Source organism: Ursus maritimus, unplaced genomic scaffold, assembly GCF_017311325.1.
Source record: "Ursus maritimus isolate PB19 unplaced genomic scaffold, ASM1731132v1 scaffold_3, whole genome shotgun sequence".
In the NCBI taxonomy this organism is placed as follows: Eukaryota; Metazoa; Chordata; class Mammalia; order Carnivora; family Ursidae; genus Ursus; species Ursus maritimus.
This window is the reverse complement of record NW_024425563.1, coordinates 15,900,133-15,927,312: the sequence shown is the minus strand read 5'-3', so window position 1 is coordinate 15,927,312 and position 27,180 is coordinate 15,900,133. Positions and strand designations below refer to the sequence as shown.

The following is a 27,180-nucleotide window of genomic DNA, read 5'->3' as shown; positions in this document are numbered from 1 at the left end:
TTTTGCTTGTTTTTTAACCTTTCTGTTTGGCTGGGTACCATTTTCAGTTGCATTAACTCTTTATGGAACCGGAGGCAAAATTAGAATTTCTGTTGCTTTATAATTTATCATGGGTACATAATCCCTAATTTTAAAAAGAATGAAAGAAAGAAAGATCTGGCTATCAAGCAAGTTATAATAAAAAAATGGAAAATGGGGGCGCCTGGGTGGCACAGCGGTTAAGCGTCTGCCTTCGGCTCATGGCGTGATCCCGGCATTATGGGATCGAGTCCCACGTCAGGCTCCTCCACTATGAGCCTGCTTCTTCCTCTCCCACTCCCCCTGCTTGTGTTCCCTCTCTCGCTGGCTGTCTCTCTCTGTGTCAAATAAATAAATAAAATCTTTAAAAAAAAAAAATGGAAAATGGCACCCCCAGTTCTGGCATAGAACTTTTCAGGGCGCTAACATACACAGCTATCAAGTGAATCATGCATCAACTATTAACATGTACTTTTTAAAAACATTACTTTACGGTTTGTAAAAGATTCACATTCTTAAGGGGTATTCCTATAAGTCTAACTTCTTTTCCCCCCCTTTAAAGAAATAGTTTTCTCTCAAGAGATAGAAAATGTTTTGAAAGACCCAAAAGAGTAGAATAAAATTAGTAAATAAACCGAGTTTTTGGTGATTTCACTGACACAGCTGGTGAAAACAGTCACTTCAGATGTAATTTAACTAGATAAAATTAAATTAATATGTAAAACTAAACAAGATTAAGGCATTAGTATTTCAAGAGATGTCAGAAAGATAATGAGGTAGGAGAGTCACACATATTCCTTCGCCCTGAGAACAGAAAAGATGGAGGTAAATTCTGTTATCTCAGCTAACAGTGTTATGGTATTATACTGCTGACTCTCTGATGGAGTCCGCCTTGGCGATTAAACACTTTTTCTGTTTTAATATCTACCCTATGCCAAAGAGCCTCAGAAACAAAAGTTGACTGGGGAACTGAGAGAGATGTTGGGTGGTGTTAGAGCTTCCCCACTCCCTGCAGAAGCCAGTCCCTAAGAAAGCAAGGGATGGTCTGCAAATAATAGTACTTCATCATTCTTTATTGGCTCTTAAAGTATTGAGTGGCTGAATATGTCTATGTGTATGTATAAGAATTGACAGCTCTTTGAGAAGGTCCAAGGAACATGGTCTCCAACTATATCAAGAAAAGGGGACATACAGAATTGGGAAAGGACCAGTAAGAAGGTTTAAGTGTTCTTGTTCCTTTAAGGAAGTTGTATCTGTTAATTGGTATAAGGTCAACCATGAAAGGCCATTCTCAAGAAATGCCAATAATACTCAAAGCATCGCAAGAGTATCCCCAGTAGTGGAAGCATCCACGGCTTATTGCTGCAGTTCCTCGATTGCCCATCTTCCTCTTCCACAAGGACAGGGTGTAACCAAGTGAGATCTAAATGTTCACTGTGGATGTCTAGGCCATAGCCTATTTATAAACTGATTGGACACTAACATTAATTGTGTTCTTTTTCTATTCCTGAAAACTTGGTAGCTTAAAACATCCATTTATTTTCTTATTCCCTAGGCCAAAATCTGGAGTGGGCTCTCCTGACTCCTCTACTTAGGGTCTTCCAAAGCCAAAACCAAGGTGTCAGCCTGCAGGGCTCTTCTCTGGGGGCTCTAAAAATGATTCACTTTTATGGGTGCCTAGTTGGCTCAGTCGGTTAAGCTTCCAACTTTTGATTTCCTCTCAGGTCATGATCTCAGGGTCATGAGATCAAGCCCTACGTTGGGTTCTACACACAGCAGGGTCTGCTTGCAATTCTCTCCCTCCCTCTTCCTCTGCCTCTCCCCCCACTCACACATGCTTTCTAAATAAATAAACAAACAAACAAACAAACAAACAAATAAAACCTTTAAAAAAAGAAAAGGATTCACTTCAAAGTTTACTCAGATAGTTGGCAAAACCTATTTCCTTGCAGTTGGAGAAGTGAAGCTTTTGTTTCTTGCTGGCTGTTGGCCAGGGTTCATTCTCAACTTCTATAGCTCTCCTGGAATCCTTGGCTTGGGATCCCCTCCACTGTCAAAGCCAGTAGGGGCACATCAAGTGCTTTTGACACTTCAAATCTGTCTGACTTCCCTTCTACCACATCTCTTTGACTTCCTACTTAACTTTCCACTTATGCTTTGAAGGGCTCATGGTATCACATTGGGCCCACGCAGATAACCCAGAATTATCTTCCTGTATAAAGCCAGCTAATTATTGACCTCAATAACATTAAAGAAGTCTTTTTGACAGGTAAATTAACCTAACCAACAAGCATGATACCAAATAGCAAAGGTCATAAAGGCCAAAATTCTACCTACCATCTCCCTCCATCTGGTCCCCGTGATTCACATCCTTCCCATGTGAAAAATATTCATTCCCTCCAAGGTCCCCAAAGGTCTCACTGGCATTAAGGTATCAACTCAAAACCCAAAAATCTCACCTAAATCTTATTAGCTCAAACTTCCCAAATCTTATCATCTAAATCACATAAGTGATTTGGCTCTAGATATAATTCAGTTATGATGATAATAAGGTTCTGGGTAAATTCCATTCCATTGATTTACTATATTAACGCTATTTTTATCTACAACACAATAACATCTGTGCCATCAAAATAGGATCCTAAGCCCTACTTCTGTCCGTAATTCGTCTGGCATATTAGGGGAGATATTCATAAATACAAGTTCAACTCTATGTTTATAAAAATCAGTAAGTAATTTGAACTGCACAGAACTCACATTTTCCATAATCTCTGCATTAGATATGTACCCAATCTTTAGACTTCAGTTATCTATACATACATTATCCCAAAATCTATGCCTACAGCAACGATGCCACTTCAATTCAGATTGTGTATATCCAAAAAATTCTTGTCTTCCAACATCATCTCCCATTAAGGACAAATAGTTTTACCAACATTATCCACTTTTCTAACATTGTTGCAAAAGTCTTTCATTATTTACTAACTGGACATCCCATCTTTACTACAAGATCATTTGTCCCTCTGTATTTTGCTGTCTGAAATGCCCTTACCCATTTCACTTCTTTTCTACATATTCCACGCTCCTCCTTTATCTCTCAGCTCCCTCTTACCCTTTCTGGAAATTTTCCGCTGATACCTTTTCCCTGCCAAATTCCTGTATTATTTACTGCCTATACAACTAATCTTATCCCTACTATATATTCCTTTCTACTGTTACCTTTTATATTATATATAGGGCCTATCTTCTGATTACACTTTCCATTACTGTAACAAACACTTATTGAGATAGCCATGGACTTGGCACAGGGAATATAAGAAGATACGGTCTTTTGCCCACGTGAGTTTAGAGTAGAGGAGATAGATTTGAAAAGTAAAGTGAAACATCATTTTGTATATGCCATACAAAATGCCTATGTCAGATGAAGTGAGAGTCAGACATAAAGGGAATTGATCAAAAGTGTTCCAGAGGAAGGTACACCTGAATCTTGAATGAAGGGTAGGTGCCACGCAGAGGTTCAAAATGGAAAAGAAGGTTACAGACAGAGAATCCTGGACAGTGAGAGTTTCCCAAGGGCAAATCATGCTTGAGTCTCAGTACCTAGACATAAGACTGGTAGTGTGTCCTTTGCAGTGACGGTGATGATGAAATTTAACAAGCCATTGAAACGTCTTTTTAAAGCAATCTGTTCATTCTCCACATGAATCATGAAACATTCATAATCCTTGGAAACATGCTGATCTGCATGTCTCTGTATATTCAGTGAAAATAGTAAATTTTAAATCAAATTTAAATACCGCCTCCTCTAAAGTCAGAATTGTATTTCCCTGACCTTGTAGTGTAAGGTTCAACTCCTCTGAATAAGTAATTTCAGTGAGGCAGTAAAATTTAAGCATCCAATCTCAGGCTAAAAGTTTGAGGTGCTTAATATTCTTCATGTCCAAAAAAAATGACAATCTAATTCATACGGCGGCAAAGTGAGACCTAACTTCGCCACCTGATAACCATAATCATTGTTAACATGGCTATACATTAATAGATGGGAATATTTTTGATGTACTTGCTCAAGCACTGTTATAATGCAATAATCATTAAAGTTCTGGGCAAGACTCCAGTTGAAAATTAAATGGCCAATTCTGTTACGTCTCCAAATCCTGTTCCAAAAGACTGCACTTTCTAATATGCAAGCAACAGTGCAACCATGCATGGTTTAACCACTTTAATAAGAAAGCATCTCTATTTTCCAATCAAATGAACTAAACCTACTTTCTGATCAAATATAGAAACCCAGATTATTCAAATGTTTGCATTCTTTTTATACAAAGTCAATCAAGATGTTAAGACTATCTTTGCTCCCTGCTTGATTTTCTATTGACAATTCTAAAAGCATTTACACAGTAATACCACCAATAAACTATCTCAAATGTCTTTAATTATCCCCTCTATTTGATGGGCTATTTCACATCTATGCCAAAAATTGCTTCGGCAATTACATTTTTAAAGATTCTGCCTTAGTGAGATTTGTATTTGTTCCCCATTTCATGTAGATAGATTAGCATAAATCCCAAGTGTGTGTACACACACACACACACACACACACACACACATCTTTTATTAATACCTAATAGGTTATTCTATCCAAGCTCATTTTTTTTATAATGGCTCTCATGAGGCTTTGAGTCACCCTCCAAGTATTTCATGGCAAATGATACAAGTTCTGTCATGATGTCTCAAACTGTGAGTGTCTGCATTTGAGAACAGCTTGAAGTCTCAGCTATTAGTATTCTTGGCTTGAGAATAGCCGCTTAATACCAAAAGAAATAAGTAAGTCTGCCCCTATTGAAAATGTACCCATACTATCTTTTTTTTCCTTTCACAACTGAGCTTGAGATTTCTTGATTACCCAGGTAAAAAACATGGGAAAATCCAAAGAAACAGAAAATAGTAAAAAAAAAAAAAAAAAAAAAAAAAAAAAAAAAATTAGCTTGGGTAATGATACGTTTCATCATAAATTAATGATTTTTAACTCATGCAAAGTGAATAGATTAACAGGTACTAAGAAGTCCACACCTCGGTATGGGTGTATCAACCAAACCTGTTTCCAACATTTTGTAGGTATTTATTTCTACACCGTCTTCATGAATATTGCAGCTGTTAGTCTCAGTCCACATCAATTCTCCCTCACCCGCTCGCTCTTCAGTGGCTGGTTTTCCTCAAGGGCTCTAGTTTACCTGCAGGGCAAATGTCTGCAATTCTATTTCATACTGTTTGAAAGCACTTACACTAAGCCTCAACAACAATCTACTCAAAGACTCATGATTTGCATCTTTCAACCAATTGTTTTATAATCACCTATATATTAAACTATGTTTATATACATACACACCACAGTTTGCATATTCCTTTCTCAAATGAAATAGTCCCACAGCTTTGAAAAAAAAAATCACTTTCTTTTAAGAATTCTCTTTTAAGCCTGGTCTTTCCCCCTTGATGTCTCTCTCTGCTCCCTTCACTCGAGACATGGAAGTTTCGTCACAGTACAGGGAAATGTATCATTAGGAGATTGCCAGATTAATTAGACAAAATATTAGGCTCCCTTGAATGAGCTCATTGTCTACCACTTACTCATTTAGGCCTCTTTTCATGCCAGGAGGTCTATTTTGGAAGATTCATGCATTGGTGATAATTATGTTATAAATACTGTTAAGAAACTGAAGGATTTTTATTAGGAAGCCAGAGCCAGAGTCTCCTGAAGAATATGAGGGGGGAAAATGGGTTAAGATATGAGGAAAGTAATCTCCATTTACTTCCCCAAATTAAGTCTCCTTAAATACAGGGAGACCAACAGACTATAAATGTGGGCCCTGAAGTAGGACTCCCTGAATATCTATCTCCAAGAGCTGTCTATGGCAGGGAGATGGGAGGGCAGTGGTGTTCCTCTGGGTATTTGATATTTGTGGTTCTGTTATCAACCAACCTTTCAGAGAGAAAAGTCAAACTATGGCTTTCTCTTCGATCTGCATTGTTTTTATTTTATATTTTATTTTATTGTATTATTTAATTTAAAGTCAATTAGCCAACATACCATTTACATCAACATGGATGGAGGCGGAGGGTATTATGCTGAGTATTGCTTTTATTTGACACAGCATTTGACCCTAAAAGCCTCGTGAAAGCAGGAAGGCAAAGCCTACCAAAATTGCTGATCTCAGTAAGAGAATTACAGGTTTGGACTTCACTTATATTTTGTATTCTAACACCCTTAATCCTACAACGCCACTCTTGACCTTTCGTGCATAAGAGTGTTATCAGAATTTCCTCTGTGCTATTACTAGAATCTGAACATTTGAATTCTAGCTTTTAGGTCTCTGTATTTCAAATTCTAGGAGTTAAAACCACTGATGCTCTTGAAGAATCTGAAGGAAAAGAAGTAAAATAATCCTCTCACGGATGCCTTTTATCTCACAACATACTCACTAACCTACTGCCTGGCATGATTTTGGTTATATGTTAACATACTCACAAGAGACTAGGTACAGATACAGATACGGGCAAAGACACAGATGTACATAGGTACATTAATAAGAGATTTTGAGAGATGAAGAGACACCAGGTGAGTAAGCGTGAGCACAGAAGACTGGGGCTTCAAAACATAAGCCCAAATCCTAAACTTTCTCAGCTTGGAATGGCATAAGAAATTTTTTGGTGAAGTTTTTAACTGCATGCCATTATTTAATCTTATTTCTCTTTCAAAAATGGTTTTGTTCCCTAATCTTGCCCCCATCTCTTTTAGCCCTTGAAATTACCACTGGCTCTCATTCACCGCTCTAGCTTGTCCGATGGGCATTCCCAGCACCTCTACCACCAATCCAATCACTACCCATTCTTTCTACCTAAACCACCAATCAGCTCCCCTACTGTTCTATGATGCCTGTTGTCTCTTTTCTGCACACAGGGAGGACGTGTATGTTTTTGCTGCCAGATTTCGATGGCCCTGGTTACAGAGTGTTGGACTTTGAACAATTGGTGGTTCAAGAAGCTATGAGTATCCTAATGACTCGAATGAAAGAATCTTTATCACTTCCTAGTAGTTCACTAACCTCAAAGTTTCTAGTCAAACTTAAAAATTAGCAGTCTGAGACCTGGAACATCCATCTGGTGTCGTCCTTTACATCTCTGAGACCCTCAGCAACTGGGTCGCAGGGTCCTATCTGTAACAAGTTCCTATCTTGTCTAGCCCCCAGGGTCATCAGGAAAGTTAAGATGAGCAACACTGACGCACACTGCCAATATTTAAGTGATATGCAAACAGAACGGAACATGCAAAACACCTGCTGGCAACTTCCTCCCTGGGAGATGGAAATGGGACGTTGTCCTCACCTCTGGATTCATGGAACTCCAGTGTGACGTGGGCATCAAATCCAAGGCTGAAGTAATTATTGAAAACATTCAGAGGAAGCTGCAATGATGAACAAAGTAGAGGTGAAGTGGTGCGTAACCAGGCAGAAAGAGTAAAATAAAGCCTAACGCCAGACACGTGTCTCTGGGCCGTCCCTGGGAAAGAGTGAAGTCACAACCCGAGGGAGAAGGTGTTTGCATAGAAGGAACAGGGGATTTTTTAATGCATTAGTGAAAGCTCAAATCAAATAACACTCCCAAGAATTTTAAGTGGTATAGGAAACAAGCGATGCAAATACAAATTATTAAATGGGAACTATTCTTGTGGACATTAATAAGACAGCCCAATTAAGCTGAGGGAAGCATATGTCCAATAGTTACAAAGAATGACTCACTAAGCAAACGTAGGAAGTCAATTGGAATGGAAGGGTCATGTATAAGCCAGTCAGTGGATATACTTTTTGAGACTTCACATCCAGCATATTAATACTGCAACTTCAAATGATTTATATTTAATATGTTTACCCTTCCACTTTTTAAAATATTTTTTTGACATAAGTCATAAGCAATAAGGCAGTGGGAAACATTCAGCTATGCCTGATCTACAGGGAAAAAAATATATGTGTAGATACATATTTGTCAGTATTATTCAGATTTTGACTTAGTCTATCAGACCTTGTATCTTTAATATGACATGAAATATGCAGACACAGATGCGAGTACACACACAAGCCTTCCTAAAGTGCTCTGGGTGTCTGGCTGTTACCACTACAAGCTTCGTAAAGGAGGGGACTATGTAACCCAAAATCCTTCATCGTAACTGCAAAATGCATGTGCTTTTAAGGCTTCAATGTTAGAACAATGAGAAAAGCACATGGAAAATGCTAGAAAGGAAACTGTGGCTCTTCCACTTTCCCTTTACAACTCAGAGTAGAAGGTGAATGTTAAACTAAATAGAGAAGCAATTTCATCTCAGCTTGGATAATGTTTCCAGATAATTATCAGGTTTAGCCTCCAGATAGAAATACACTTCTCTTCTGTTAGAAGTAAGTGTTTAACCCTCAAGATTTCAAAAGTAAGTTTATTACAGGGTTTCATATGCCCCTTAATCAGCAAGATTTTGTTTGACTAGAGTGAGGACCTTGTCCCATTAAGAGATAAATGAAATGAGAGGGAGAGTAACAGAAAGAGAGATATTAATACAAAAGAAAAGAAAATGGATGGCCTTGGTCTCCAATGGAAATAAAGAATGAACGCCCTGAGTCAGAGCTTATCATAAATTTGGAGGTCAAATCAGCCCCTTTAGAAATGTTTACAACTGACTGGAGAACAGGGGAGAAACTAAACACAGAACAATGCCAAAATCATGTCTCATTCTCCTGGCTTCGTATTTGAGAATGTCCAGTTCCTGCACTTAAACAAAATACCAAGCCTTAGTAATGACAGCAAGGGTTGGTGATCTTGCCAAAAGCACAGATATGTTCATCCCTACCATTTATGTTTTCTTGGCTACAATTCTAACCCATGTCTTAGCATTCACTGATAGCTTTAGGAGAACATCTGGTCACCATCCCCTAAATAATATCCCAATTTAGTATGTTATTAAGTCCTTATTCATATTTTCCAGGAAAAATTGCCCCAATTTCCTACACATCTCCTCAAAAATCCAACTTTTCAAAGCCCTTTAATTATCTAGATTAATGTTCCCTGGCTGTACCAAGGAGTCTTGCCCTATCTTAAGCTGTTGGGAGGAGATTTAAATAGAGATTTCTACTGAGGGCCTAAGCATTCTAAGTTTGGTGGGGAAAGGACCTTAAAATTTCCATATGGCATAATTCTTTTCACTCTGGCTATATTCCACCCAGTTTCTGTAGGTTGAACACATCAGAAAGAAGTATCATATCCCAAGACGATATCTGTAGTTTCAAACAACATTGTGACATTATGAATGCAAATCTACTAAGCAGCCATGATATCTAATAGGAACCTTATAATTTCTGGATCATGGGTTAGGGGGAAGAATGTGAAGACAAGATAAAACATATTTTACCCTATTTTAGCCAAATAATAAACTTGAGTGTTTATCGTTAATTGGTCAGGATCATGGTGCTAATGAATAACTAGGTTTTGGTTTGGTTTGAAATTTATTTTTAAGTGGAAATACCCATGACAATGTTGGCTCAGTCAATGGCATAATCTAATAAAGCAGGGATGCCATTTGAAGTACAGATCCAGGGACTTAACCCTGAATTTACTTAATCAGAATTAATGGGGACTAGACCCCTGAATCTGCATTTTTAACCGATGCACCTGGAGGTTCTTATGCATGCAAAACTTTGAATACACGATCCAAGAAGAAAAGTGGAAAGTAATATGCCAGAAGTGGCTACTTGGCAACCTGTCAGATCTATTTGAAACTGAGGCCAGAACTTAGAACCAAATGTTCTGCTGAGGCTCTGCACTAACATCTGTACAATTGTGTCTCTTGGTTTGTCTTGGGTAGAAATGAAAGCTCAATCACTGAAGGCAAAATACTAAGTCAAAATATTTATTCAGGCATCTTCAAGTCCCAACCAAGTGATGAAACCGACTTAGTTACACTTCCTACACATAGGAGATATTTAGCAGGAGACTACAAATCTCAGGAGGTTATCTTTCCATCGAAAGACCATATGCTCACTGCTTCAGAACATTAATATTTTCCACCTTCTCACAGGTGATGAGTTTGCAATGCTTGGAAGATTAGAAAATGAATACATTCTTTCCGGTGTGGAAGCTGAGGACAGAACAGTTCCCTGAGCTCTGGAAGCAGGTAGGAAATCTCAGTCTTTAGACGTCTGTGGGGCAGAATCACAGAGTAGTGTTGTACTCGTAAACCTAGTAGCCATAAACTCAAACATCAGCCTGTGATCTCAAAGGGAGGAATCAGCATATGATTCTCCAGCCAGGAGTGTATTTTCTGTGGCTCGGGCACATGCTCCAGGCTTCCCTTCTGTAGCAGAAAGAAGTCTCTCACCTTACAGACGCCATCTTCAAGTTCTTCTGGAGGCAAGTCTGGGTTTCTTTCCACATGCAGGTTCCAGCGATCTAGCTGTACAATTGTCCCATCTTCTACTTGGCAAAGGATCTTAGAAACAGGTTCATCAGTGTAGCCCTAAGGAATCAAAGAATATACCCATTGCCGCCTAGAGCAGTGAAGAGGATAACCAAAGGCATTTCATGCACACAAGAGCCCTTCTGCTATAGCTCTCTGTTTATTTTGCAACCATTAAGGCTGGGAAAGTAAACCAGTTTCCTTGAAGTACTTAGAACCTACGATAGTCACAGGTAATGTGCATAAAAATATTGCTCTAACTGGTTTGAGTTATGGAGTAATTTTTGCCAACACCAAGAACCAATAGTCACTGGCAGGCATTTCAAGCCCGCGCTGGATGGTCACTTCTGACAAAATGAAAACAGGACTCCCCAGGCCTCCTATGAGAGGAATTCGAGAGATAGGTAGAACAGGTGTGTATGGAAGAAGAGGAAAAGAATCAAGGTGGCATATGATAGACAACTTTTTCTATTAACCTTCCACCTCATTCACCTCTTTCTAACCTTGTAGTGGGACACTGTCCCTTCCATGACCTAAGGCGAGTCTGTCTGAGGCACAGCCCTATTAAGCAACCACTTACTTCTTGAGCATGTGTTATTGGCAGCATGATTATTAAGGATGGTCAAGTCACTGATGTGGATCAGAGGAGTTAACGGTGATAAACATATTTACATGAAGCAACTAATGTATTATCATTTCTACTATGCCCACTTGAAAAACTAAAAACACCTGTAGGAGGTTAATTCACCCAATACTGAATGAATATCTACTAATATCCAAAGATAATTATCACCCACGGGAGGTTAATTCACACAAAGGTCAAATTAATATCTGCTAATATCTGAAGATAATTTTCATGGAGCCCAGCCCAATATCTCCTATGAGTAGATAAAAAGCTGGGGGAGCTGCTTATGTTGGCAAACTGTGCTTTCTTACTATCTTAACACTGTAAAAAAATTTAACAAAATGGCTGGTTAGTGACAGGTAAACGTTTTCCACTGAGCTTGCCTAAAGTTGGCTGTCTGGTGGAAAGGACAGCTGGCTACCTGTACAACAAAGCCATGATGACACCAACCAGAAAAACAAAATGCTCCAAAAAAGCCGTAACTCTCCGATGAAGGCCAGCCCACCCAACTGTCCTTCAATGGATACCTCAAGAAGCCCCAGCCTATGTACTAACCCCCATTGTTATACCACGCTTTCTTCTCTAGATGATTATAAGTTTAAACTGAAGAAGGTCCCAGATAAAATCGTGATGTGTGGGCACCCTGATTCTCAATTCTAACTTACTCCTTGGACAACAGTAGCATATTCCCCTTCCATTAGAACACCCATGGATTCGAGGTCCCCCCTGCCAGATGGCATGGGCAGCTCCTGAGGGCAGTTCTTACCCCTCCCCAGTTGAGAGTCCGAGCCAGGTCGTTCCCAGTCCCCAAAGGAAGGACCCCAACAGGAGGCTGAGGGCTCAGCTGCAGTTCATCCAGAATAGAAAGGATCCAGCCCACCTACAGACATTTCGGGGGCCAGAAGAGATATAAGAAAGACAGGTAAGTGACAAAGACAACCTGAGAAGAAAGCTTTAAAAAGCAAATGAAATGGTTTGATTTTCCTTTAAAACATATATATTTTAATCTGGTGGCCAGGAAACAGACCACTTATCTAAAAGGTTTCAAAACGGCAAGTCTCTTATTAGAAGGACCATTTTGTACATGCTGTCATATAAGCAAAATTAGACCCACTCATCTGTATGTTTAACTTGAGATCGACCTTAAAATTTAGAACAGTTTAAAATTTTAGGGAGGTTTATAACATAGGCACTGGAGACAATACAAGACTCAGAATCAGACTGAATTTCAGTTCTGGCTCATATTGGCTACATAATCGTGATTAAATTATTTAAACTCACTGAGATTTATTTACCTGATTTTCAAAATGGAGATAATACCTACCTCACAAGATTGTTTACGGATTAAACTAAAATGTATATAAAGCCCTTGATATGGTCCATGTAAGCACTCATTAAATGGTTACCCTCCAAAGCATCATCATAGAAATTAGTAGCATTTTCCTAAATATCCCTATATTCTTCTTAATGAAACATTATGAAAACATAATTATGGATGGTCCTAGTACTTATTATAAGTTTAGGCAGAAAATAGGTATTTATATACTAGAATCATATTCCCATTTAATCTTTTTCCAAGATAAATAATACTTTAGGTTTGGTCTTATAACTATTTAGAATAATTACCCCAACCTTGGAAATAGCAAAAAGAAACTTGCATATCCTCACAATGTCATACTAAAGTAGTGTTTTCCAGGCCTAGGAACTTTATGACTGTAGGTTAACGGGAAGATTTCTGCCCTGTGGGGGTACAAATGTCGACAACAGAAGATTATGTTAAAGGTTTGGTTTTATTCCCCCATAAGGCCATAAAACAGTTGTGTCTCAAATATAGAAAAATTATTTTTGTATAAACTACATAATCCTTTTCCTTTACTTCTCCAATAAATCAACTTTATGGTCTTGCTGTTTCCTTCATTAAAGAGCTAAATAAATTTGACATCATTTATTCCATATTTGTATGAGTCCTATTTAAAATCTTTTTTTTAAATGTACTTTAACAGTACATTTATTGAACACTACTACATATAAGACACAGAATTAAGCAACTGAAATAAGATGAATGAGCTGGGCTAAGATAAGTAAGGTAGATGGCTGCTCTCAAGGAGCTTACAATGAACAAAGAGAGGGACACACCATTGCTTTCTAGGTGCTGATCCCTGAACAAAGTTCTGTAATTTTATTATTAAAGTTCAAAACAATTCTGTAAGGTAGGAATAATTCTCATCTCCACTTTATAGATAAGGAAGCCAAAACTTGGAAGATTCAATGGCTTCCTTAATATCCTATGTTTTATGCAGTACAGCTGGTTTCCAATATCAGGTATGCCAAACACCAAGCTAACCTCTTAGCTGCTCTGGTGCAGGGAGCCTTTAAATAAAGACCTAAATCCCATTCTGGATATGGCCTGACCATGCTGGAGACAGTGGCATGTACTTTTGGAATCTTCGGAGTCCTGAAGAAACCTCAGGAACGGCTCTATCAAATTCAGTTAATTTGTAGAATTATTAACTGTGGTGCAAAGAAGTGATGTAATTTGCTCAAGACTAAATAATTAGGAGTGTCAGCGTCAGAATCACATCGGGTCTCTTGATTCCATCTTCTAGAGATTCCTTCGTTTCTCCACCACAGTATTTCTTCCCAGGATGTAAAACTTGCCTGTCCCTCAGGAAGCCTAAAATTGTGTTTACCTTCTAGAAAGGCATACTACCATGTTCGCCCAATATGATGAACTAAAAATCCAGATCTAAAGAAGTATCCAGAAGTCCCTCCATCCTCTCAAACTGGGCAAGTCACTCCTAGGTGACTCCTTAGATTCTGACCGCACATGTTCTCAGTTCTTTTACAGACGGTATTAACAAAGCTTGCTGTTGAAGTGTAGGTCAGATGCTAAATAGTTCTGAAGCCCCTGCTAGCTACTGTGTCTGTGAGGCTAAAGGCACAAACCACACACAGCAGAAGCAGTTCCCTCTAATAAACTACGACAAGACAGGAAAACTCAGAAATCCCAGCAATCAGGGATTGCAGACTACAGATGAAAACAGCCCTGAGTAGACCCAGAGATGCTCAGAGATGCAATGGAACTCAGTGGAAATCGAATCCAACAACCCCTGCAAAGAAGGCGGTCTCTTTAGAACATCTCCAAAAGGTGAACACTCACACACCCCCTTACAAGTTGTACTCACAAGTCAGTCTACTTTCTTTCACATTTAAATTAGACATTTTTTTCTTATGCTCAGGTGAAACAGGTCTCTCTTTTCCTGGTAAAGATAATGTCATGTGTTCACATTTCCAATACCCACTGCACTCTAGGCACAATGACAGGAAAAATAAATCTTCAGGGACCAGAAGCAACCCAAACACAAAATGGCAAGCCGATGAAGCCAGGAATTCAGCTTCTGTCTGATAATAGGGAGTAAGAGGTCACCCCCCCTGGCAGGAGGCCATGTATGAATGAGGCCCCCTCTTGGCCAGTAGGAGAGAAGCTGGAAAAGAGCGTGAAGGACCCCTGCCCGAGGCCATAGCCCAAAGACAGTGGAGACCATTGAAGCTGGAGGGAGAAATCCTCTTGGTGGGCCCACCTTCCCACTGGCTCACTGACAGACCTCCAACATGGGACATCCCAGGGTGGATGCCTGAGTCACCTACAGAAAACCCGCTTGAGTCTCAGAGTCCTGGAAACCATGCAAATGACTAGGAAGGAATAGTGAAAGGAGGGAGACAAAGAAAAGGGAAAGACAAAACACAACAAAATAACTTCCTGTGAAGAGAAGCCTGCAAAGAAAAATTCCAAATAATAGGAAGAACACTAATACCAAGATGGATAGGAAGGTTAGGGGATTAGTCCACAGAACATGAAATAAACATACTTTTCCAATGACTGAAATGAGTGTCGTGTAACTCCCATGGATTGATGGGGTATCTTCCAATAATTATTTAATTGGTATAATAGCCTTGATTCAGACTTTCTGAATGAAGTTCCTGTTTTCTCAAAGAAAGGAGCCAAGAATCCATGTGATCCTGTGCTGTGGTTCCTCAGAAAGGAGGGAACCCCCAGGACATTTGGACTTCTCACCCTCTCTCTTTCTCCCACACTTGGCCTAAGCAGAAAAGGAAAATGTATAACTGATTTGAATGAAAGGGTCTTCCCCTCTTAAGCAATTGATTTAAGAACTGCATAAATACATTCTACCTTCTTCTTCCAATGGCCAAATATTCCATTTCTCCCCCAATACAATCAGATAGGTTTAGTATTCCATCATTACATAACCCTTGAGATATCAGATGTCGCCTGCTTTTCATAGCCAAGATGTGTCATGAAATTCTCTCAAGTGCCATCAGTGTTAGCAGAGCTGGGTCTCTATCTTTGCTTTGCACAGTCCTTTAATAGTTTTTCTCATCCAAGAGCTACAGGACCCAACACCAGCTTCCTCAGAAGGCAACAGAATGTAGGTCTGAAGGGAGAAACAGAGCTCATCCCACGCTGGCAGGGCAAGTTAGGTAAGCCACTCCATCTCTCCAAGTTCCCAAGACTCTTAGGGTTATGGTATCAGTTAAATGACGTGTGGACATTACTTAGCATGTGCCTCACAACAGGAAATGCTTAACTAGCATTAGTTGCTATGATTAAGCTTTATTTTTCTTCCTCTTCACTTCCTCTAGGAAGGTCCAGAAGCAAAACGCCCTCTTCCTGTCTCTCCACTTAAAAGCTGAACCTCAGGGTCACAAATGAATGCCACGTTTGGCTGCCATCAATCACAAGTCTTCCAGAGATTACCCACAACAGAAAAGCCAAGCTGCACTGAAACAGAAAAGTGCTACAGAAAGAGAGAGAGAGAGAGAGAAGAGAATGTAAACAAATACACCTACAATAGCAGGAGACATAAAAGATCTTGAGTAATAATCTATATTCGTCCTTATAAAAGTAAAACTATATAAAAGATCTTCAGGCCCAAGGCTGAAGGAGGGCCTCTCCCTCCCTTACCAGGAACCTGTTCCTTCTGGAAGCCTGGCTTCAGGTTCGTGGTGGGGATTGTGTTTGCTAGGCTTTCACATTTACCCAAATCGTCTCCACCATCCAGCACTCCTTCAGTTAAATGTCATTAATTGCAAAACACAGCCCTCGGCATATTTTCTACAACTGAAAAAAAACGATCCAGACTGGGTGACATCATTTCCCAGTTTGCAACGTTCTTTCCTGCCCTTGTGTTAGGTGGAGCAGGGCTGCCCGATCTAAAAGGCCAGGGTCCTGGGCTTTGTCCCTCAGCAGAGCAGCCCTGCAGTGAGCACTGCCCGCTGCTGGTCGGTGCTGCCCCCACCTGTCCAGGTGGCACCTTAGCTATGGCTCAATGTTCTGAGCAGTATGTTCATTCTGCGATGTACTAACATGGGAGGCGGCTGAGGGCTGGGAAGAACCGTGAATTGATACTTTCTCTGAACAGAGGGGGTACATGTTGCATTACCTCATATGCTGGCAAAGAGTGAAGGATGGGCATATTGAGAAATCAAAAGGAAACAAGGCCAACTTTTCTGAACCGAAAGATCAAGATAGCATTTAATGCCTGGGTGTCCCTTTTGAACGCGTACACTATGATTCTTCCTTTTGATATTTTAATTTATGTTTATATTTCATAGTTTATAAGTCACTGTGTGTTAAAAGAAATGTTTAAAGTCAGTCCTAAAGAAATCAAGATAGAAGGTGACAGAGATGAGGGGGTGGAAAAAGAGAGAGAGAAGCTGAGGCTTTGGGAGGAAAGGGGCTTGGAACGATGGGCTTGCCACCCTCAGTTAAAGGGAAATACCACTTTCTTCCTGGCGGTGGCTGTAATAAGCCAGGGCACGGGGGTCCCTACTGTTTGGGGTGCATCCTCATCTAGGGAAGCCAAGTGTTCAAGAAATGAGCATGAAGTGGGTGGCCAAATAGTTTAACTCCAGGCCTTTGGAAAGACATTAATATGGCTAAAGGCAGACAGGCGGGTCCAGCCCAGTTATCAAGGTCAGGAGCCAGAGAGGTAGGCATCACATTACACCGTGAGAAGCCATCGGGGGGGAGGATGTATGTACCTCTGGGGTCTTGGTTCACATGCCCTTCAATATTTAAGCAGAGTGACAGCTATGGGGAGCTGGGCAGGTAGAGATGTGGCCAAGGAAGGGAAAGAATGTACATTTGCCACATGACCGAAAAGGAACTAGTTTATCAACATGAAGGTCTGAGATCATTCTTGAATTGGGGGAGTTTTCTTTCAGCCTGGAGATCACGGGTGAGACAAGCCCATCCAATAGCCGCAACTATGTGACCACCTTAGGACTGTGCTAACCAGTTACAAAGAGACCACACCTGCACTGTCCACTGCAGCATCCACTGGCCACAGGCGGCGACTGAGCACTGGACTGTGTTTAATGCAAACTGCAGGTGCTGGAAGTAAAAACAGATGCTGGATTTTGAAGACAGCACACACTGAACACAAACTATCTCATTAGTGGTTTTTCTACGATCATATGTTGAAATGATTATCTTTTGAATATATCAGGTTCAATAAAATGTATCATAAAATTAATTTCACCTGCTTCTGATTTTGTGACTTCTAGAAAACTTAGAAGTGTGGTTTGTATGGTAGTTCTCTTGAATAGCAATGGTCTATACTATTATAATGTTGCAACTATGAAGACCCTTAGGGGCAAATGTATCCCTTTGCAGACTTAGAAGGTCTCAAAGGAGGGTAAGAAACCTGCTGAAAGGCACAGAAACAAAGGCAGCCAACCAGCTCTTCTGCCGACAAGTGCAGTGCTGGGAGATTGGGAATTTAAAAGTGTGAGGAAGCGGAGTGACACAAAACTAGCAACGAAGCCCAAGACACTGCACGTGAAATAATACTTCCTGCATAAACTAATGCAGTTAAGGGTTAATATATCCTCCTCCTAATCAGTCAAAACAAAACAACAAAAAAATCCCATTCCTGATTCTCCCTGGGACCTTGTCACTCTACTGTCAGAATTCTGACAGCTCCTATGGTGATCGATGTGCTCACAGGTAAAGGCTGAATGCCTTATGTCAAATGTATACCTGACACTCTCAGGAATTACTCTTCACTTGCCTCAAGCCAGCAAGCTTTCTTCATAAATCCATCAGGAAGCCTCGCCTTTATAGAAACTCTGCCCCTACTCAAAATTAAAAGTTTCTTATTCTAAACTAATCAGATTAAAAATATCAATCACTTACCTAGAAAAACATTGCATCAACTCCAGGTCTCTTTCACAAAACATCCATTTTAACCAAGTAAAGTAAAATAAAATAAAATAAAATAAAATAAAATAAAACCTGGTTTTATATAAGGTACAAGATAAGCCAAGTCTTGATTCTGAGTGATTAAACTACAAAGATTACCAATGAAAAAATAATTAGAACAAAATTATGCACCAACCCTCGGGTAAACCTACTCCTTTCCTTTGGGGCATGCCTGTGGCAAGGGACCTGAGTATAAGTGTCTAGTGCGTTTGTGAGTTATGTGGAAGGGTATGAAAACTGAAGCCAGGAACATAGATACGGTCCCTAAGAGAAAAAACCACCTAGAACATAAAAGAAGAGTAATATCTAGCCTTGCGGAGTACCTATTAATTATGGTATATTTAAAGAAAGGAGGCTAGAAAAGACAGGCTAAGTAGGAGAACTAGGTAGTCTTCATGCCAAAAAGGTGTTATTAATGACACCAGGGCGCATTCACAGATATCCAACACTGTAATTGGGTCTGGTCTTTAGGATTCATTAGCAATTTACCAAGTCGCCCTTGCTTGTCATTCTGGGTCTTGTCCCAGACACGCTATTGAGATGGTTTTCTTGAAAACCACTAGTTACCTCCTAATCTCCAAAATCAATGATAATTCTCCAGTCTCTCCTTCAGGATATAACCACTGCCTCCTTCTTGAAACGCCTTTGTATTTTGTTTTTGGTTTTTTCTTGACAGAATAGACTGTGAGTGGTCCATTCTACTTCAATCTTTTCATTTTCCTCTGGAACCTTGGCCCGGACTCCCTAATTGCAGCTGTGTCACAAGCCTCCAGACTCCGCTGTCTTCTCTTTGGCCTTCAGGCTTTAAAACCCTGGGTTTTCAAATACTTCTGTAATTGCAGAGAATGCCTCAAAACCATGTACCCTAGAACGTGCATCCTACACATACCCACTGAGTAGAGGAAAGGAAGAAGAAAGGAGAAGTGAGAGCAAGCTGCCAGGAGGCTCCGGGGTGAAGGGAGAAATCTGGAAGGGGCAGCACTCAATCAGTGGTGAAGCCCAAGATGTGGAGATGGAATGGGAAGTGGACGTGGGTTTGAGGTCATGGTCACTTCGGTTGAGAAAGAGTAAAAACTATGAATTCAGGACAGCAGGCATAATCTCAACTTCTCTGCTGCTGTCACTGAGATTTAGAGAAGGAGGAAAGATGGGAGCAAATACTGAAGTCATATAGAAAGATAAGGAGATTCTAAAATAAGGAAAAGAACTATGGTAAAGATCACAATAAGTTTATATTTTAAGATAATTAATCTGGGGACAGCTGAGCTAAGAAGAACACTGTGTCTGAGTATTATGTTAAACATAATAAATATACTAATACATATTTAATATATTTATATATACACACAAATATACATATATGTGTGTGTGTGTATACACACAGACACACACACACACACACACATACATACATACTATATATTAAATACATATATATCCCCAGAGGATTTGTTTGGATATAATTCTACTAAAAAATGTTGTGAAAATTTCAAACCAGCCCATCCCTCAGCCTATCTCCTACAACACTACAACTCATTGAACTTTAATTGGTATTGTAACAGAAAACATTCCATGGCCAAACAGTTTTGGAAAACACTGGTTAAATAAAGTGAGACAGGTTCAGCTTCTCAGCTGTAAGATTTTATAATGAATCTTATAAGCTAATAATGTGTATTGTGAATCTTGACAAACGTAAACACTAAATTTTCCCAACTAAAAAATGTTTTCATCTTCAGGGAGTAACTTAAGGGACCAGTGGAAACACTGTTCTATTTTTTTTCCAGTTGCATTTATTGGTATATAATGTGTATCCAATGCTGCATTAAGTGCTATGAGAGACAGTTAAAAGATTTTGCTGCTACCTTTGAGAATTAAACATTCTAATTAGGGAGATTAGAGAAAAGCCAAAGATAGTTCATAATAATATTCTAGATCCTATGAGAGCAGACTCTAAATACAGAAGAAAAAGACACCAGGCAGCAGAGTCTAAATGTCATGTTTCTCAATTCTTTGCCTTTGCTAAATATACCAACATAAGTAGAGGGCAAATGGAGAAACAGAGAGACAAATAAAGGAAAATGTACCCATAATATTAAAGTTCAGCCCAATTCCATCTTTTCTTCAAAAATGAATACAAAGGAGACCAATCAATGATCTTTAAGGCATGAGAGACTATGGACTCTGAGAAACAAACTGAGGGCTTCAGAGGGGAGGAGGGTGAGGGAATGGGATAGACTGGTGATGGGTAGTAAGGAGGGCACGTATTGCATGGTGCACTGGGTGTTATACGCAACTAATGAATCATCGAACTTTACATCAAAAACCAGGGATGTACTGTATGGTGACTAACATAATATAATAAAAAAATATTTAAAAAATAAAATAAAATAAATAGAAAAAAAATGATCTTTAAGGAAAACCAATGTCAGTAGTTTAAGTTTTATCTCCACTCATAAAAGAACAAATGCAATAATTTTGCCCATATACTTCTCCTTATTGATTGTGACTAATTATTAAGAACTAAGGGAAATAAGTTGTTCTTTTTTTTTTTTGTAAAGAATTTAGTCATCTATAACTTTCATTCTAATGACCTGACCACATTCTTACATTGTAGGACAGGAAGGGGGATAGTATAGCTGAGGGAGTAGAACATAATTTAGGAAGACCAAGTATGAATCCATGAGGTCAATAACCACATCCCTTCTAACCCTTTATGGGCTATGATTTGCATGACAGAGACCTAGGTCTTAGGGGACTGGAAAGAGCTGAGGTGGGAATGAATAAGGAGAATTGTCATAAGGAAAACAAAAGAAAGATGGAAGAAATAAGGAGGGAGCTTGATTCTATTCCAAGGACCTACCGTTCCATCCCCGCCACAGGCCAGAATTCGCAGATTTGGTACTTTCCTATACAACTCAAGCCTATAGGGGAAAAACAACATGAAGTAAACAAAAGAGCACATCAGTGGCCACGGCAGAGAGAAAACACAGGGCAAAAAAAGAGGAGGGGATGCCCACTGGAGAAAATGTATGATCATGAGGTTAATGATGTCATCAAAACTAGTTACCAAGTCATCACGAGGGGATGGACCCCAACAACTGGATCAGAGGTTGGTAGCAAAAATCATTTTTAAATGGCCAACATTGGAATGGGATTTCAAGATGTCCCAGAGTTTTATTTCCCAGAATAAAACTATTTATCCCTATTAATGCATCAACTCACACGCTTTTCCTAATTAGTTTCGACTTCCCTTTCTTTTCTCATCATACCCCTTCCTCCTTTCTCAAAGGAAATCCTCATTAATCGGTAGTCAGTAGTCATTACATGTCTCCTCCTTATCTGTCAGCTTTTCCTGGATTTGCTTTGCAGATTTATACTTTCCTCTCTTAATCCCAGCAAACCTTTTTCGAGAGACAGGGTGGTGGGAGGATGCCCACAGCGTTACCACCATACCTACAATTCTAGCTCTCTCTCCGCTCATTCACTAACACTCGAACCAAATTTATACTCCTCAGCCCAAAGAGGGAAGATTTACTGATTTTTCTTTATTTAAAATTTGTCTGCTTAAAATTACATCATTTTTCATGTTGGCTCTCGAGAAAACACAATTATAACACCCCTGCTAAAACATTTCCTTAAGTGAAGCTGTCAGTGCCTCTGTTCCAAAAAATATCATCTTCTAAATCAAGTATTTTTTTCTGGAAACATCTCCTATCTGGCCACATTCTTTAGGATGAGCTATGAAGGCTCTGCCTAAAGTCTAACCAAAGTGATACGATTTTAAGAAAAGCATCTAAAAGGGCAAAAGCTAGGGTAGCAGATTTGCCTTAGTCCGTTCAAATACAGAAAGGAAAAAAAAATAGAAGTTTTGTAGCGACCTCTAGTGGTGAAGAAGTTCATAGATTTAAAGAATAGCAGAAATTAATTTTTATGTATAACGTTCTCCTGAATGCTTCAAATATACGACTTATCCATTTCATACAGGAATATTATTTCTCTAGAAATTATCTGAACAAGTTACTTTGCCTCTGATACTGTTACTTATTTAAAAATAATTAATATCCCTTAAGTTCTAATGTTTATCCAATGACATCCAAATTATCTAAAAACATGGGCTTTAAAAAGGGAATCAGACAGTAGCAGAAATAGTCCTGCTCTTTCCCACCGCATTCAGGACTACCACCACCAAAGGGAAGATACAGGATATATGTCACCTACATCTAAACTTTATCTTCCGCACTTCTAACGAAAACAGAATGAACCTTCTGAGAAGTTCAGATAAACGGATTGAGCAGGAAGTAAAACATCTTCCCATTCCGGTGTGGAATCCATACGCATAATCCATTTATCTGTCTCAAATGGACACAGGTGCACACACAAGCCTCTCATCCAAATACACGAACATATTCATAAATAAATATGGCCACTCTCCAAATATATACTTACGTTCTCACTAATGTACATCTCCCAAGTTGTACATGCATAAGTAGAAAAATGACAAACCCTTTCTCAATGCAGACTTGTAAATAATCTACATTTGCACGCACATGAGCAGCAAACACACTGGCAGTGTGCCCTGAGTTAACAACTTCGTAGCCAGTTTGGAAGGGAATTGGCCGGAAGAGTAGGAGGAGAAACATCAGGTGAAGATTTAAGGGAGGTGACTACAGTTGAGAAAGTCAATGAGGGATGGTTAGAAAATATTTCACAAGGTAATTTAATAATGAGCTTGACTTCACAGCCGAAGTCCTTCTCACTTGCCTAAACCAGCATGGACCACGTGGGTTATCTCCAGACTTACGCATCTTTGGGCCCTTCCTGAGAAAGATCGAACACCTGCCGTGGATTCAGGTACCACATGAACATCTGTAGGACTTTAGTTCCCTGTAAGAAAAAAAAAATTAAAAAGACAATAGGAAGAGATCTCCAAATATTTGCTGCTCACTTAAAAAATAAAAATAAATCCTTTTATCTAAAATACCACATAATTATAAATAGCATGAAGTAGTAGTTACAATCACAGGCTTTGGCCACTGATATACAGGCTGAATGTCCAGAGGAGGCTTTTGTCCAACCCTGTAACTCTGGCCAAGTTCTTCGATTTCAGTAAGCCCAACTTCCTTCTTTTGAATGTGGAGAGAAGAATGCCTAGTTCACAGGCTTGTTGCAAGGATTAAATGCAATCACGTTTGAGGAGCACGTCACAGTGGTTGGCATGCAATTAAGTGCTTACTGAACAGTATCTACTGGTTTTACCATCATTCAATAGAGAAATCCATGTAGGGAAGTTATTTGTCAGTCCATGTCGCTTAACATTAATTTTTACTTCATTGAGAAGATTACTTTTATCTTTGCATAATATGAAGATAGACCGTAGGAGCTAAGTGTGATTTTACTGAAATAATTTCTCTTCACCGAAGCGAAAGACTCACAGGTTCCTCATTATTTAGGATATACACATGTGACTTTCCTAGTCACAGCTTACTTTGACTTACTTTGACTTTGTTTCAATTTCTGTGTCTCTAAGTCAAACAGCTCTCACATGAACATTTTTGGAATGTTTTAAGTAATTTATAATTGGCATTTGTAGAACTGATCATCATGGAAAACACAAAGCAGTTCTGGGGGTCATTTCTTAACAGCGAATTGAGCAAAGAAGAACTGAAAGAAGGATCATTTCATTAAGCAGCATCAAAAGAGCTTTAAAACTGAGCGGGGTGCCCCATTTTAGGTCATTATCAGCCACAGCAAATAACATGGGCTCAGTTGGGCAGTGCTTGTTGCTGATAGTTACAGTTCCTTCATTAGCTATCACGACTGCTTTTCCTTAAAATATTCCGAAGTTTGTGCACCTACTATGCTGTATCTGGGAGTCATTCTAGGACGGCAGAAATAGCATGGTATTTGAATCAGGAATGACTTGGGTGTTCTCATTCGGTGATCGTAAGCATTTATAATCCTGCAGAAATCCAGCATATTAAATAGGAGGGCAATATCTACTTTCCAGGGGGATAATGAGAATTAAATGACTCAGTAATAGTTATGGATCTAACACAGTATGTGGCACAAAATAGGCCTTTATAAAGGTTAGTCCCTTTCTTTGTTGCTCCTTGTTAATCTATTCAGTAAATTGCACGTGAGCGCGTGAGGGCTAAAGTGTAGCTTGTAATTATCACATTGTTATGCCGGTTGTTACAGGGGCCAATGCAGGTCTTTTGTTCCCCATTTCATCCAAACCTATAATTTAAAAGTTCTGCTTTATCATGTGCTTGCTATAAATTTAGGAATAACATTCTATCCTTAATTATTACAACTAATCCTTCAATTTCACCAAATGACATATTTTGCTTCCTATAAAATTCAGACATAGATTTGGATACATAATACTAACTAAATACTGGATCATTCTCTCTTCCCATACTGCGCCTTGTTATCAAGTCAGCTGGGAATTATCTCAAGTGATCTTTGACGCATAATTGGTAACACCAGCGTCATTTTAATGACTGGTTTATAAAAAATTTCCCGCTAACTTGCTCGAAAATTAATTTTTCAGTTTTAAATTCCTAAAGCCATATAAATAGTTAACGTTAATTACGCCTTTCCACTTCTGGCCACGGCAGAGTGCTCATCTCAATTTCAGCTTCTATTACGCCTATAATACCAGGTAATGAACACTTTTCAAAAATAAAATAAAAGGCATCTAGAGGTGGTTTTTCTTAAACTAAAATTTCTCCAAAAGGTTTGAGTGACCACACCATTTTGCTTTTGCTCCTTTTAACTGTGCGTTCGTGGTGACGCCTAATTATCTACATTTATCCTTTGGAGGAAGGGAAATTCAGGCTGGGGAGTTCCACGCCGCACCATAGCAGGGAGGCACCACGAACACCGCAGCCTATTGGAAGAATGCCCTCGGAGCTGTGCAGGGATAACTTGCAGAACCATACCTGTCAACCCAATCAGAGGTTACATTCAGGTGTGATAGAATTCTTTCTTTTAAAAGTAGTCTTTCTAAAATATATGCATTAGCAAAAACGGCAAGTTTCTGAAAAATACTCCATTGTTTTAAATCCATCATGGCGGGTGGAGAAAGAAAAGGTCCAACATATTGAAGTCCATTCTCTTACCTCTGCTGTGACCTCTAGGATGAGGTACTTCAGGACTTAGGTTAATTTATTCAATAGAATGGAATGGCTTGAGAAATGCTGACTCACCAGGAAAAGAGTCATTTCTTTCTCACTGACAGGATTAAACTGAGACATTTACACAACTGCCTTCACTAATGAGTCCCAAACATTCTTGTAGTTGTCACAGGCCACACGCCAAATCCAAAAGCTGCACTTTTTTTTTTTTTTTGTAGGCTATTGTGTCAGTTTGTTTCTTCCTGCTCTTTCTCCCTCCCTGCCCCCTTTCATACACCTGCCTCTCCTCTTCCCTTTCACTCCCTCTCTGGGCAGGCAAAGAGCATGATAAAGGACATTACTGTCTTAGAGTTCAGCAAGATTTAGGAGGAAAGAAAGACACAATGTTTGAGAACATGGAACACAGAGTCCTCAACTGCTTTCATGTTAAGGTCCTATGGCTAGTGAGCAGGAAAGGAGGTGCAGGGTCCATGGGCTAGAACTTTCAGCCTTGGGTCTTTGTCAACCTCAAATATAGGTTACTCAGGGTTTTGTTTTATTCTTGAAAAAAGCTGCAACTTTTCTGCAACTTTTTTACTTTTCTCTAAATGGAAAAAGTAGGTCGCGTGTCAATTCTAACACAGTCTGGGAGGGTTCTCAAACACACGGTTGTAGTTCTATCACCTCGTTGACCGTAGAAACTCAGATATGGTGAGATTGGGGATTCCTGTGAAGTGATAAATAGGTTCTTTCTGGCTCCAAGTGTTGGGGAACAGGCTGGGAGAAGAGAGAACGACTTCCCAGAAAACAGGTAGATTGTTCTAGAAGGAAATAAACAGGATTCGGCAACTCACCTACGAGGTGCCAGATACAGTTTTGGGTGGGAAGAGCGAGAGATGGACAAAACAAGGAAGCTCCTGTTCTCCAGAGAAAGGTCTATGCATTATTCATAACGTACAATAATGACTTGGGGGTATGGAGTGTATATTAAGAATGGATCAGTCAACTAGCTTATCAATCTTCATCGGAGCCTTGTAACTCTTCTATCGCCTGTAACATGCTGGTAGGTTACTGAGCAGGCCTTGGTTTACCTCACGGAGGTACTATCTAGATCACAGCAGAAGCTACTAGGAAAGTCCCGAGAAAAATAAAAGCTAATGGAAGGAAGAGATTAAGAAAGAATTATTTCAAACTGGCTTCAAACAACCCCAAAAGAAGACCTCATTTACTTAAAAAAACACATATTAGGCTCCTACTCTGTGCACACGTGCACACACGGGAAGCTCAGAAAGAGGCGAAGACAAGATAAAAGTCCACTAAAGATGGTTGACACTATTGCGGAGATGCCTGCGGAGAAGTAGGAGAGGCCAGAGGAGACTCTCTGGGCCCCAATTTGGGGTTTGGATGAAAGCATCCTATGCATGATATCTGAACTGTTTCTTGAAAGACGAGTAAAGTGAACCATTTCCTTACATGTGAGGAAGAGAAAAATGAAGACACAAGACGGGCCGTGGGCACATGTCTGTCTCTGAACGGTGAGGCAGGAGTGGTGGGAGACTGAGCGAGTTGTACGTGAAGTTGCTAAGGAGCTTGGCTTTATTTTATAGGAAAGGAGAGTCACTGAAATGTCTTAATCAGGGGA

The 27,180-nt window shown here is 39.6% G+C and overlaps 1 protein-coding gene across 1 annotated transcript in view; it reads right to left on the bottom strand.

The window, feature by feature from the left end:
- Positions 1-27,180, bottom strand: part of DGKI (diacylglycerol kinase iota) — a 414,447-nt gene that overhangs the window by 165,190 nt on the left and 222,077 nt on the right. The window contains 5 exon segments of the mRNA XM_040643960.1: positions 7,399-7,477; positions 10,433-10,570; positions 11,902-12,015; positions 21,281-21,341; positions 23,222-23,304. Of these exon segments, the coding sequence (XP_040499894.1) occupies positions 7,399-7,477; positions 10,433-10,570; positions 11,902-12,015; positions 21,281-21,341; positions 23,222-23,304 (475 nt within the window).